This window comes from Populus euphratica, unplaced genomic scaffold, assembly GCF_000495115.2.
Source record: "Populus euphratica unplaced genomic scaffold, PopEup_1.0 scaffold180.1, whole genome shotgun sequence".
In the NCBI taxonomy this organism is placed as follows: Eukaryota; Viridiplantae; Streptophyta; class Magnoliopsida; order Malpighiales; family Salicaceae; genus Populus; species Populus euphratica.
Genome location: NW_011500060.1, coordinates 391,297 through 404,357, shown reverse-complemented (window position 1 = coordinate 404,357; position 13,061 = coordinate 391,297). Strand labels below are relative to the sequence as shown.

At 32.7% G+C, this 13,061-nt stretch overlaps 1 protein-coding gene across 5 annotated transcripts; it reads left to right on the top strand.

Annotated features, from left to right (window-relative positions):
- Nucleotides 1–2,225: 2,225 nt before the first annotated feature.
- Nucleotides 2,226–8,454, top strand: LOC105108051 (uncharacterized). 5 transcript variants are annotated; one of them, XM_011002198.1, is made up of 10 exons: nt 2,242–2,367; nt 2,638–2,830; nt 3,268–3,385; nt 3,466–3,714; nt 4,489–4,944; nt 5,412–5,950; nt 6,478–6,676; nt 7,137–7,292; nt 7,371–7,617; nt 7,669–8,454. In XM_011002198.1, the coding sequence occupies exons 2-10, from the start codon at nt 2,661–2,663 to the stop codon at nt 7,938–7,940; spliced, it is 2,406 nt and encodes an 801-aa protein (XP_011000500.1). In that variant the 5' UTR covers nt 2,242–2,367; nt 2,638–2,660; the 3' UTR covers nt 7,941–8,454. The 5 variants fall into 5 exon arrangements, with proteins under 5 accessions (XP_011000499.1, XP_011000500.1, XP_011000501.1 ...); XM_011002199.1 differs by having other exon boundaries at nt 7,371–7,623; nt 7,723–8,454; XM_011002200.1 differs by having other exon boundaries at nt 2,243–2,367; nt 7,774–8,454.
- Nucleotides 8,455–13,061: the final 4,607 nt, after the last annotated feature.

Sequence of the window (13,061 nt, the reverse complement as noted above, 5' to 3'; positions counted from 1 at the left end):
AAAACGTTTAAAAAAAACACAATAACTTTCTCATAGGACATGGAGCCTAGACGCAGCCAGTAGAAAAGGTAATAATTAAAGATGAGGAAGTTACACAAGCGGACAAACAAATTGAACCAAAGGTCATGTCCTTTTCTGATAAAAAGAAGTCTTTTGTTTATAAGTTTCCTTGACATTTCCTCTTAAGAAAAATATGTAAAGAGAAAGAAATGTACTACAGACCACTTCAATTGACACAGCCACTTCCTTTCCTTGGAACCACCATCTCCTTCTTTTTGGTTCCATTCAATGTAGCATCATCAGCATAGTCAAGAAACACTAATAAACAAATATATATATATATATTCCCCATTTCCACTGAGTTTCCATTTTTTGTTTGAGATCAAAGAAAGTCAAGTAATATTTGGATCTTTTTGCATGGCATCTTCTTTTGCTTTCTTCAATAAACTATTAGTGGAAACCTCAATTTAGTATTAAAGTTATACACTCATTCTTAGTTCCCAAACCTATAAGTCATTTGTAATAAATATTTTTTTAAAATTAAAGTCCTAAATCAGCTACTCATTAATATTTTTATGAATATTTTTTTCAAACTATGTTATTTTTGCTCATAAATGTGCATATTAGATTGAAGATGTTACTTACTTTTTCATCAAACTTTCTTCAAATTGACATTATTTTAGTGTATAAAATATAAAAATTAAATTTGAACTGTTAAAAGAAATTGTCAAAAAGATATAGTTGAGAAATGTAGGTAATATGTAGGATTTAATTCATAAAAGTCTTGGATCACTTTGGCTGGTCTAAAAAAAACCTAAATAACTGATAAAAGTATAATCTAAGTCAAAATAAATATTTAAGATAAGATTTTTCTTATGAAAATTAAGATAAAAATATATTAAATTGATTTGGATCAACTTGAGTTAACTTGTCAATTTATATACAAAGTTATGAGATCATGATAACTCCATATAAATCAAAATAAATTAAGAATATAATATTTAATAAATCTAATCTTAAATGTAAAATTGGAAAAAATAACCAAAAAAAATTTAAAAAATAACTCGAGTTAACTTGGATTAGCCTACCAAACTTGGACCTCAAATCATGAAACCAAAATAACTGAATATAAAGCAAATTAAAACAAATTATAATGTTTAATTTTTAAACAATTTAATGTTGAAAGATAAAATTATAAAATAAAATAAAAATCAATCAAAAAATGGATACAAAATATAACTCGAGTTAATTATAGTTAAATTATCAATTCCATAACTCAAGTCATGAGATAATGATAATCTCGTAGAAAATATATCAAAACAAATCACAATGTCTAATTCTCAATCAACCTAATATTAAAGGATAAAATTGATTAAAAAATCAATTAAAAAAATACCTCAAATCAATAGAATTAACTTGATAAACCTATAATTTTTATTAATAGTCTAAAATAACCTAATAAAAGATAAATTAAGAAAAATTATAAAATATAATTCTCAATAAATATAATATTAAAGAATAAAAGATAAATTAAGAAAAATTATAAAATACAATTCTCAATAAATATAATATTAAAGGATAAAGTTAAAAATATATATATAAATTAAAAAATATTATTCTAATAAATATTGTTAGCTGAGACGATAAGATAAAAATTCTTTCTTCATTATTTTTTTAATTGATTCAATATAAAAAATATATAAATTAATTAATTTAATTTATCAAATTTATAACTTGTATAATATGAGAGAGATATTTTAATAAAAAATAATTGTATAATATGAGAGAGATATTTTAATAAAAAATAAATTTAATAATAAATTTTAAAAATAAATAAAAAATAATAATAAATTCTAATAAATAGTAATCCGTGAAAAGAAACAAGTAAAAAACATTCTCCTTTTGTGTTTTTTTTTTTTAAATGTTAATAGGTAATTAATTAAGCTGCTATGGGTTAGTAAATTACTATATGGTCTAAGAAGGATAATTGCGTCATTTCAGGTACTTACAAGGGAAAAAGAACAAGTGAAAATGTCAAAATGGCAATTCCTATTTGTAAACAATATTAAGAAATAATAAAACACTTATTTTTTTCACTCCAATATAAATGGCTCTTCAAATGGCTTTTTTCCATTGGAATAAATATGGTAAAATAAGCTATATTTATACTATTTAAAATGCTATTTTATCAATTTAGCTTTTCAAAATAGCATTTTGGATTGGAGATGCTCTAAGTACCTGTCTTGTCCTCCTTCCACCATGTCCATGTCCAGACCACCAACCGGAAAGTAAAGCAAATCAAGTAAGCGAGAATTTCCTCTATCCCCAGTCCTTCTCGCCGGAACATTTTCCCGTAAACAATCTCCGGTGACCCCCCATTAAAAAATAAAGATCACAACTTCATTCATCATTTGGTCATCAATCCCATTTCCATTCATTACTTTTACGTTGACCTTTTAGTCTTAGTTGATCGATCATGCTCAAATTTTATACATAAGGCTTTTGAAAGCATATTTTTGTGTTTTCTTTTGAATCAGTCTCTGAAAGTTTTCTGGGCCTTCTTTTATTTATCATTTATTTTTATTAGATGATGGGTTTTGTTACTCTCTACTGAACAAGTATTATTTTAATAATCAGGTAAAAAGAATTGAGAGAGGGAGATGGAGATGGAGAGGGAGAAAGAACAAGAGTTTGAGTGGCTTAAAGCTCAAAAGATTGAGATAACTGTGGATCTTTTGGCTGCAGCGAAACAGCAACTTCAGTTTCTTGCTGCCGTTGATAAGAATCGCTGGCTTTATGATGGTCCTACCCTTGACAGGGCCATTTTCAGGCACGAATAAATCTAACCCTATCCAATTGTCTGAATTGATTTTCTTTTGCTTCATTTGGCTCACCTTACCTTTACTTGTCTTCGGACTTCAAATCTGCTGGTTATTCTTTATATATTATATATATTGGTTTTGTTTTTGTTGTTGCTACTATAAATTTTTTTGTTAATACATTCACTTGGGAATAGAGATATCTGTGTGTTTAAGTCTGCTTTGTCATTTTATGGATTATAATTATGTGAAAAGACCACTAAAATCAAAGTAAAGAAGGTATCCACCCTTTTTTTATCTTCTTTTTTCTATATGCATTCTAGGAGGACTTGAATCTTAGTATTTTCTGGGGTTTAGTCATAGTTTGTCTCTTAAGTGTACCTTTCATATGGAAGTTCAATCCCTGCACACATCTATCAATTTTATGAATGTTAATCTCAATTTTCAGGTACAATGCTTGCTGGCTTCCCTTGCTTGCAAAACATTTGGAGTCGCCAATTTCTGAAGGACCATTGGTGGTGCCTCTTGATTGTGAATGGATTTGGCATTGCCACCGGCTCAATCCAGTAGGTTACTAACTACGATATTGTTGCCTTGACTTTTTATGTTTAGTTGGTAATCATTGTTTGTTGGCTTTGCGATCCAGCTACGGTACAAATCTGACTGTGAAGAACTTTATGGAAAGATCCTCGATTACTCTGATGTTGTATCCTCTGTCAATGGAGTTTGTAAAAGGAAAACTGAAGAAATTTGGAACAGATTCTATCCACATGAGCGTTATGACTTCGATTTGGCTTTCTCAGAAGCTGTCAATGAAAAAATTTCAACCCTTGAGAAATGTACGAGCTATGATTTGGTGTCGGCTGTTAAAAGGCAGAGCCCTTTCTTTTATCAGGTAATGAAAGGATAATCTTGATCGCTTATGTCACAATCTTTGAATTTATTGGCAATCATATTTTTTTATCATTTGAAGTGAAGATGACATATGGCTAGAATAGTTTGGCTGAGATGCTACTTTTGTTGCTGTCTCATAAATTAATGTAGTTAGTAGCCTGATAACTGCTTGGTTGGCACTTGGATATGAGAATAGCGATAAGATCAGTTTCTTACAATTTAAAGTCACTAATTGATTGCATAAAGAAACAATCGTGGAAAGTTTCCTTGAATTTTTAATGTTTTTACAACTGTCTTTTTTCCCGGAGTATGATTTGGAACAATGCTTCCTACTATTCAGAAATGGTGGAAAAAGAAGCATCTTTCATGAAAACATTCGTATTCTTAGTTTCATAAGGGTTGTATGGCATCTCAAAAACTTCACATCATAATAAATATGTAAGTGGTGGAGAGCCCTTTCATGGTCTTTCTGAGGGAGAACCCCATATTCTATAAAAAACTAAACGAACTATATATTCTTAATTCCATCAATAAGTGAGTGCCAGCAGCACAGTTGAAAGTTAAAGAACCATCCGTTTAAAGTTATTTGGTTTGCTTTTGTGATTATGAACATGTGCAAATTCTTTTTACATGGTTAATTACTTCATATGCTTTCGGCACACACATGGAGTTATGTGCAGCTCAAGGTTTCTTTTGCCCTGGTGCCCTGATCTTGTATTTTTGTTTTTATTTTTTACATTCCCTGGTTTAGTTCTCTTCCTCCCATTTGTGACAGGTTTCCAGACCCCACATGAACAATGATATTTTCCTTCAAGGAGCTATAGCCAGATATAAAGGGTTTTTGCATATTATCAAGAGGAATAGGGAAAAGTCCATAAATTGCTTTTGTGTTCCAACTTACGACATTGATCTTATCTGGCACACACACCAGTTGCATCCTGTTTCTTACTGTAAAGATGTGAGTCAAGCACTTGGCAGGATATTGGCGCATGATGACATGGACTCTGACAGATCTAAAGGGAAGAAGCTGGATGTTGGATTTTCTGGAACCACGAGGCATTGGGAAGAGACATTTGGCAGAAGGTATTGGAAGGCAGGTGCAATGTATAGAGGCAGCGATCCATCTCCTCTCACAACCATTCCGTTCCAATCAAATATCTTGAGCAAAGAGTTAGAAAAATCAAATCAAAACAAGAAGATGATTGAACTTTCAGAGCGGAAGATTGTTGAGGTAATTTCTGATCACTGTTCTTTTTCCCTTCCCCAGATTTATTATTTTGTTTATCATTTGTCAATTTGAAGTTCTCTGAAACCTCTCTTTCTTCCTGCTCCTATCCACTATTTTTTTAGTTTAAGTGACACATCAATAAATGGGCAATGAATCTAAAGTTAGGATTGTTATGGCCAATGAGGTTCAACTGACATTAGTGTCACCCCTCCTCCCAAGGGATCTCAAGTTCTAACCTCAAGTTTGTAACAAGAAAAAATAGGAATGTTCTATTTCTTATGCAGCCTAGAAGCTTATGAACATATACATTCAACCTCCTTTCTGATTTATCAGTATCACTTAGTGCAACCACTAAAGTGGCTTCAGTTCCTTTTCTGTTTGGCGCTCTACATATGCCAATTGATTATATATGCTGGCTATTTTACTGTGACCGGTTACATTCTTATTTTTTTCTTCTTCATACTATTTAGGTCCTTTTGGAGATCGTGGGAGTCAAAAACTTACCAGAGAGGCACAAGGGAAAACTCTTTGTGATGTTTAATAAAAAGCAACCTGATGCATTCTTTAATGTTAAGCGGAAACTTACTATCCTGTCAGAATCAGGAAACAAACATGTTGCTTCTTTCCAATGTGAACCTAAGGGAGAGCTTTTCTTTGAACTTGTATCACATTCACCTTCCACCTTACCACTAACCAAGGTGTGTACAACAATGGGCACTACCTCGTTCTCCCTGGAAGACTTTCTGAACCCGGTGTCTGAACTTTCTGTGGAAAGATGGGTGGAATTGGAGCCTACTTCTGGAAATATGAGCTCAAAGCCAATCTGCCTCCGAATCGCTGCCTCATTTAGTGTTCCCATCCAAGCACCATATGAACTGCACATGATTCGTTCCCAAGCACAGTCAAAAAGTTCTTGCTTCTTCCCACTTCCTGGAAGGGCACAACATCCTAATATCTGGACTTCTGTAGTTGATAAAACTGATGCTGAGATTATCAGCCTACAAATGAGGTATGCTTGTATCCACATATCATCTCAAGTTTAAAACTGTAATTCCAGCCTTTACATATGCAGTAAAATTATGGCCTATATCAGAATGTTATTACTTCAAACACTCAACGCCCTGCATCTGAAGAACCTTAAATTCATTAATCAAAGAAATACGTGTTCATATGTTATATTGTAAGCGAGTGTAATGAATCTTAAAAATGAACAGCACCTGTAGTTGCACCAAGGATTATGATAATAGATAATTTCACACTTGGTCTCCAATAAAATATGTTTTGATTATAGTAACTCTACATGGTAATGTAGTTTTCTCAAATTTGGAGATTTTATTTGTTGAAATATCCTGCATTAACAGAACCTGTCCTTTTCTTTCAGTGTGATAGTAGAATTTGTTGGAGTTGTTAGAAACTTGAGATCTTTTGGCAGTGTATGCTTGTCAAGCATCTTTCTGTTGGCATGTGACATGATAGCAGGACCTTATTATATATTCCAAAGCATTATATCATTTTCTGGCTTTAATTGTACTTTAGGAACTCAACAAAGGCAAAGGAGAAAGAAAGAAGCATTCTTAAGCAGCAAGTAACTGGTGTTATGAAGACTGGTGAAACATGTATTCTTGCTGAGTTTGTGGGGACTCGGTGGTGTTTGATGGATTCTCAGTGGTACCTTGAGCCACAAAAGAAATCCAATGAAGATGGTCATCTCTTTGAGCTCATAGGCTGTCGGATGGTAGTCATCTTTTACCTTTCACTTTTTTCTCTAAAATTTGTTATTTTGATATCCTTCAAATTCTTTTAAAATCCATTATTCTTTATGAATTTCCATTATGAACAATCATTCCAAATAGCCTGAACATCACTAATAATATTGATCATCTGTGAAAGAACTGCATTTTTTTTTGTTACTTCACCCTCAAATCTTTAACAAGGATTTTGCAAACCAACATAGAAACCAGTACAATGTGCCATATTCAATAGTTTCGTAGTGCTAATTTAAGGTTGAAGCTTAGCTGAGTTGAACTAATCGGGGTCTTCAACCTGAATAGGACTGCATTCTCACCCACATGGATCATGCTTTCACTCTATGTATTGTCCTCATGGTTTTAGAGTCTTAATTTTTTAGCTAACCACAGAACTTGCCATCGTTTCAGAGTATCTTACAAACTTGTGTTGAATTTTTCTCTGGCCAGGTAAAACTTTTCCAGGGAAAGAAGCTCGATTTTGAGCCTAAACATTGCGAGAAGAAGAGAAGTAAACAAGATTTTATGACTGCTGTTGAATTTTCTGCTGAGTATCCATATGGAAAAGCTGTGGCATTGCTTGATTTAAAGTCTGGATTTGTCAAGGTACACTACTGCTCATCACATTGACTAGAATGCTATTTACATATCCCAAATTGTATCTGATTTAAAACATATTAACAGGTAAAGGAATCATGGTTGGTGTTGCCTGCAATCATATTAGCCTTCATACTTTCTGATATTTTGAAGAAGGAAGGATATAATGGCTTCACTTCTAACAGAGAAAATCTGGAGGTAGATAGTTTAGTGGAAAAGGCCAAAGGCTTTCATGAGAAACCTGAGCAAATCAGCCTGACTGCTGCTTCAGAAGGTAACAAGGAGCTGAATGTGGACGTGGCTAAAGGAAGCATAGTGAGGAGTGGAAATTGTGGTGGCGGTTGCAGTGGTGGATGTGGAGACATGGTGAGGAGTGGAAACTGTGGTGGCGGTTGTAGCGGTGGATGCGGGGACATGGTGAGAAGTGGAAACTGTGGTGGTTGTGGCGGTTGTGGCAGTGGATGCGGGGACATGGTGAGAAGTGGAAACTGTGGCGGTTGTGGTGGTTGTGGCAGTGGATGCGGGGACATGGTGAGGAGTGGAAACTCTGGTGACAGTGTGTGTGGTGACACAATGAAGAGTGGAAATAGTGGGGGTTGTGGTGGATGTGGTGGTTGTGGCGGTGGATGTGGCAACATGGTGAGGAGTAGAAACTGAGATGGCCCATGCTTGTGGTAGCCTGTGCCGCTAAAAAAAAAGTATTAGGCTGTGTGGTAAGATCCTGCAGTGATGGCTGTCCTAGGAATCACTCATCCAGGCAAATGAGAAAGAGATCCATTTTAATAATGAAGGCATGGACTCTACCAGTCTTAATAAGGTTTCATTACCGGAGGAAAATAATAAGATCAAGAGATTGTTAATAGGCAATGTTCTCATTATCATATCAAGTGTGGTGGAACCTCTTATTGTGTACGTGTCTATTAACATTTTTTCCCCATCTCTGCATACTGAACAGAGTATGGCGATTGCTTCTATTTCTGTTTCGTCAATTCTCAGCTCCAATTCTCATGCAAGCTTGACATGTTTCTGCTTCGTGTCTCGTTCATGCCACTGTAGTTGTTGATGCCTCACTTCAGTTTGGGCATGTCATTGAGGTTGGCATGCGTTCATTGAAATTATCTGACAATTCATTATGTATATTAATTTCATGGTGCTGGCTATGTTCGAGGAACCCTAAAGTCCTTTTGATTGATTTGAAATTCCCCCGAAATCCTGCTATTTTTGGTGTTTTTCAAGAGAGAATTAATTTTACCCTCCTGTCCTCAATCACTTTCATTTCTGAATTCTTTCACGAATTACAGTTTAAGTCTATAATTTGATAACACTGGAAATCTAAGGAAATCCACCGAAGAAGGAATAAGAGCCTCCCTTCGCCAACTGCCTCCTTTTCCAGTCCACCACCAATAATGGAATTTTTTTCATCAACAATACCAGTCCAGTGCTTTTCTTCTCTCTCACCCACTCATAAATCAATTTTAATTCAAAACTTCATTTTCTCTGTCACTGTCACTTTCTCTCTTCTTTACACTTCTACTCTCTCCTTGGATCTTTGGTACAGCTTCTAGATGTTGGGTCTAATAAAAAACAATTGCGGATGTGGGCTGTGGCAGTCAGTTTGGGTTGTGGAGATGGTTCGGGCAGTGACTCACGGTTGAGAGGCTGGGAATGATTTTGATTTTTGTATGGACTCTGTGAAGACGGATTGTGATGGTGGCTGATTTGTGAGTAGATGAGAGGATGGGTTTGATTGAAAGAGAGGGAAGATTGGGATCGGTTTTGAGAAGGCGGGCTGGAAGATCACCGCTGTGTTGATGGTGGTTGTGGGAAATTGATTGGTGCTGGAGGAGTTGCAGCAGGCAGTGGATGGTTGTTGTGTTCGATTGTGGCAACCGGTTTTGTTGATCGGCGGTCACTGCGCGTGTATTGATGGCGGGTTTGTTGCCTGGAGAGAGGCTTTGTTTGATAATTTGTTTGAAGTCATCCCATCACTCCATGTCTCTCATCTATTTTCGACGGTGGTTGCTTTAGAACATCAGACAGATTTCTTTTCATAGTAAAATCTTGGTTTTTTATTTGAGAAGAAAAGCTGAAGTTATGGGTTGTGTTTCTTTAATTTGATGGGTCAATTAATTCCTCTTAAATAGGTTGATCCGTAACTACTCCTTTCTTAAAAAGCACATAACTTGGGTATTTGATTTGATTGCAGTAGAAATATGCTGGGAGTCTTGAAAGCAGTTTTAAACGTAGGAGTATTATGATCATAAGTGTTTAGAGGTGCTTCTAAAGATGGATCCTTTTTCTTCATTGGCACACAAGCAATAGTCATGGAGCATAAACCTTTGACACTTTTCTTCCACCATTCTCAAATTTCACAGGCTAACCTTGGCTAGTTTAGATGCACTTTTAATTAAGTTATTAAAGTGCTCAAATTTAATAGCTTGAAATTATGCAGGTTCTTCCCTTTTAAGTAATACCTTATGTTCATGCCATTGAAATGACATCTATAACTTTTTATGATTGGATACAATTCCTAACACCATACATTGAATGCATCAACCATGGGATACAATTCCTAACACCATGTCATGATAATTTAACTCAACATTGAATACATCAACCATAAAATTCACTACATATATCTTTTATTTGAAATCCTTACGCATTGTTGAGTAAATTATGATCCTTTTATTGACAGTTTTCATTGTTAAAGATGTGATAACAGTGAAAATTATATTATAACTTATTAGCCACTTTAAAATTAATAAAATTAAAGGTTTTGTTAAAGTTTACCATAATAAAAGGTAAATATTTATTCACCTTTCTAGTTACTTAAAGGGTATGAACCATTAACACTCTCCAATATATTGATGGATATCTAAGAGGTAATAGTTTTAGAATTGAAATTATTGTTTCTTTTCACTGTTTTTTATATGTCGTTCATCTTCTACAATATACAGATAATAGAGTTTCTTAATTTTTTTTACTTATAGCATGGCACAAATTTCTTATCATACCAAAAACATAACCTTTTAATTCTTCTCTCATCTAACTCCATATTTTGTAATGACTTGGTTGGTTTGATAATTGATTTAAAAGTGAAATTTTGAGTAGGTGTATCTAATAAACCAGGTTTATAAAAATTTAAGATATTAATAGTTATAAAGTATGTGTTTCTGTTTAGGGTAGGATGTTGATTAAATCTAGATTGACTAATTAAGGTCATGGTATATGTAGGATGTTTAAAGTTGTTGTGGTGGTTTTTTTGATAAGACAAGGTATTTTTTTATAGACAAGCCAAATTATAAGCTTGTTTCAATGCTTTAAGTTCTAACATTTTAACTATGTTTTTAATCTACAAGGCTTGCTTCTCACTAATCTCTGTCCTATTTTATATAATATCATAATCATGAATATAAGCCTCCAAACTTCCATTTTACTTAAGATGCTTCGACTCTTCTAAAGGATCTTTTTGTTCCCCAAACCTATAGCATAAAACTTATTATTCAATTATTAAGGCAACTTAAGATTGAAAAAGGGGTGAATTTGTTGTATCACTAAATTTCACACTTAAGATAAATTAATTCAAGTAAATACAATAATCAACAATATAATTAAAGTACTTCAAGTAAAGAGTTAAGGAATAAAATTTGTAAACTAGTTTTCACATGGTCCGACAAACCTACATTCATAATCAAGTATCAAATCATATTTGAGTATTGTACTCCTTAACTAGTCCAAGCTCATGAGTATAATTCTACTTGATGAATTCAATATAAGCTTTTTACACCACTTGAAGAAAACTCAGTTTTTGTCCACTTGAAGATATACCCTCGCCAAGATTTTTTTTATTTGGTGAAATTCTCTCAGCAATACTGAAATTTTTTACCTAGCTTTTAAAAGTTTACAATAATGATTTGGTTTTCACATCAAACTCTCTCGATATAATGGATATTACAATTTAATCACTAAATAACACTTATAAGATATGAAGGTGTTTAAGTTTAATGACAATATGAATACTTTTTATGCTAGAATATAAAGGTTTAGTAGTATAAACTAGAATGTATTGATGATTTTAAAGTTATTTTACTCTTAGAAGTTTGTATATCATATATGTTTGGATTCCTTTTCTAATTTTTCAATTAGACTAGTTATATATAAGTTTCTAAGAAAAATTAATGGTTTATAGTCATTACAGTCCCACTAACAACTAAAATGGTCAATTAATTCATGAAAAATTCCTAAGTTTTCATCAATAATGAATAAACAGTCAACTGGTTGATTTGGTAACCTCAAACAATAAATTAGTTTATGCAATATTTTATATTTAACAGTTTAACCTAGGTGAATTTTTAACTTAGATTTAGTGTTTTCTAATTAAAGTATTTTAAAGTATTGTCTTCTTTATTGTCTATATGATCATCTTCATCATCTTTAATGTGATGGACAGTTTTGAATGCTAAGTTCTTTTTTGGCTTTTCTTCTTGTTTTTTCTTATTTATAATGGTGTCATGAGGCATCAAAGATCCAATAAGCTCCTCAAATCAAAGTTTGGTGAGATTTTTGGCTTTTTGAATTGTCGTTACCTTTGCTTCCTAAGTTTTTGGTAAATACCTAAGAATTTGCTCATAATTTTGGCATTAGTGCATGTTCTACCAAGTGCATCCAAACTATTTATAATGATAGTCATTCTATTCAATATATCACTAATGGATTCACTAGAAAGCATTTTAAACAATTCATATTGATGAACTCTTTGAGTTGGTTAGTTCTTTTATAAGTTAGTTCTTTCATAAGTTACTTCTAAGGCATTCCAAATTTCTCTAGCATTTTTACATGATATAATTCTATTGAATTCACCTCTACTTAAAGCACAATATAAGGTATTCATGGCTTTGGCATCCAATAAAAGTGATTTCTTATCATTATCTGTATATTTAATTCTAGTTTTAAGAATCTTAACACCATTTTTAATTTTAATAAGTCTATGAGATCTATTTTCTATGTATAACCATAAATCAAAATCAATAGACTGAAGATAAATTATCATTATAGCTTTCCAATAGGTATAATCATTACTATAAAAAATAGTGGCATGGATGTGCATGATCCTTTATTTTAGAGATTATAACTAGTTGTTATTTTACTCAAAGTTTAAGCAAACTTTATATATAAAAACTAAGCTCTGGTATCAATTATTGTTCAAAAATTAAGGTAAATTAACACCAAATAAATGGTGAATTAGGTGTATCACTAAATTTTACACTGAAGACAAATTACTTCAAGTAAATACAACAATCAATAATATAATTAAAGTACTTCAAGTATTGCAATTTTGCAAATTTGTTTTAACATAATTCAGTAAATTTACATCCACACCTCAAGTATCAAATTGTACTTGAGTATTATATTTCTTCATTAGTCCAAACTCAGGAGTACAATTTCACTTTATGAATTCACACGAAGCTTTTTACTCTACTTGAGAAAAACCATTTCTTCAATAAAACTTGTTTAACACTTATTCTTCACCAAGCATATTATTAGTTTATTTTTCATTTTATTGTTATAATGAAAATATATAAAAACATAAATGTGTGACTCTAAAAGTCAACAAAACCTCTACATATTCATCCCAAGAAACCTCTTAACCTCCTAAACTCTTTGTGAAGTTTTGATGTTCATAGAGGGTCATATCATCCAAGTAACACAAGATAATTTTAGACTGAATTAGACCTCTCTCTTCCATTTCTCTTGTAACAAAAGCTAAAAGAGGTGGTG

Coding starts and splice junctions, on each gene's coding strand:
- LOC105108051 (XM_011002197.1), top strand. CDS start 2,661: ATGGAGATGGAGAGGGAGAAAGAACAAGAGTTTGAGTGGCTTAAAGCT. Junction 3,386..3,465: donor ATTGCCACCGGCTCAATCCA/GTAGGTTACTAA, acceptor TTTGCGATCCAG/CTACGGTACAAATCTGACTG. Junction 3,715..4,488: donor AGAGCCCTTTCTTTTATCAG/GTAATGAAAGGA, acceptor CATTTGTGACAG/GTTTCCAGACCCCACATGAA.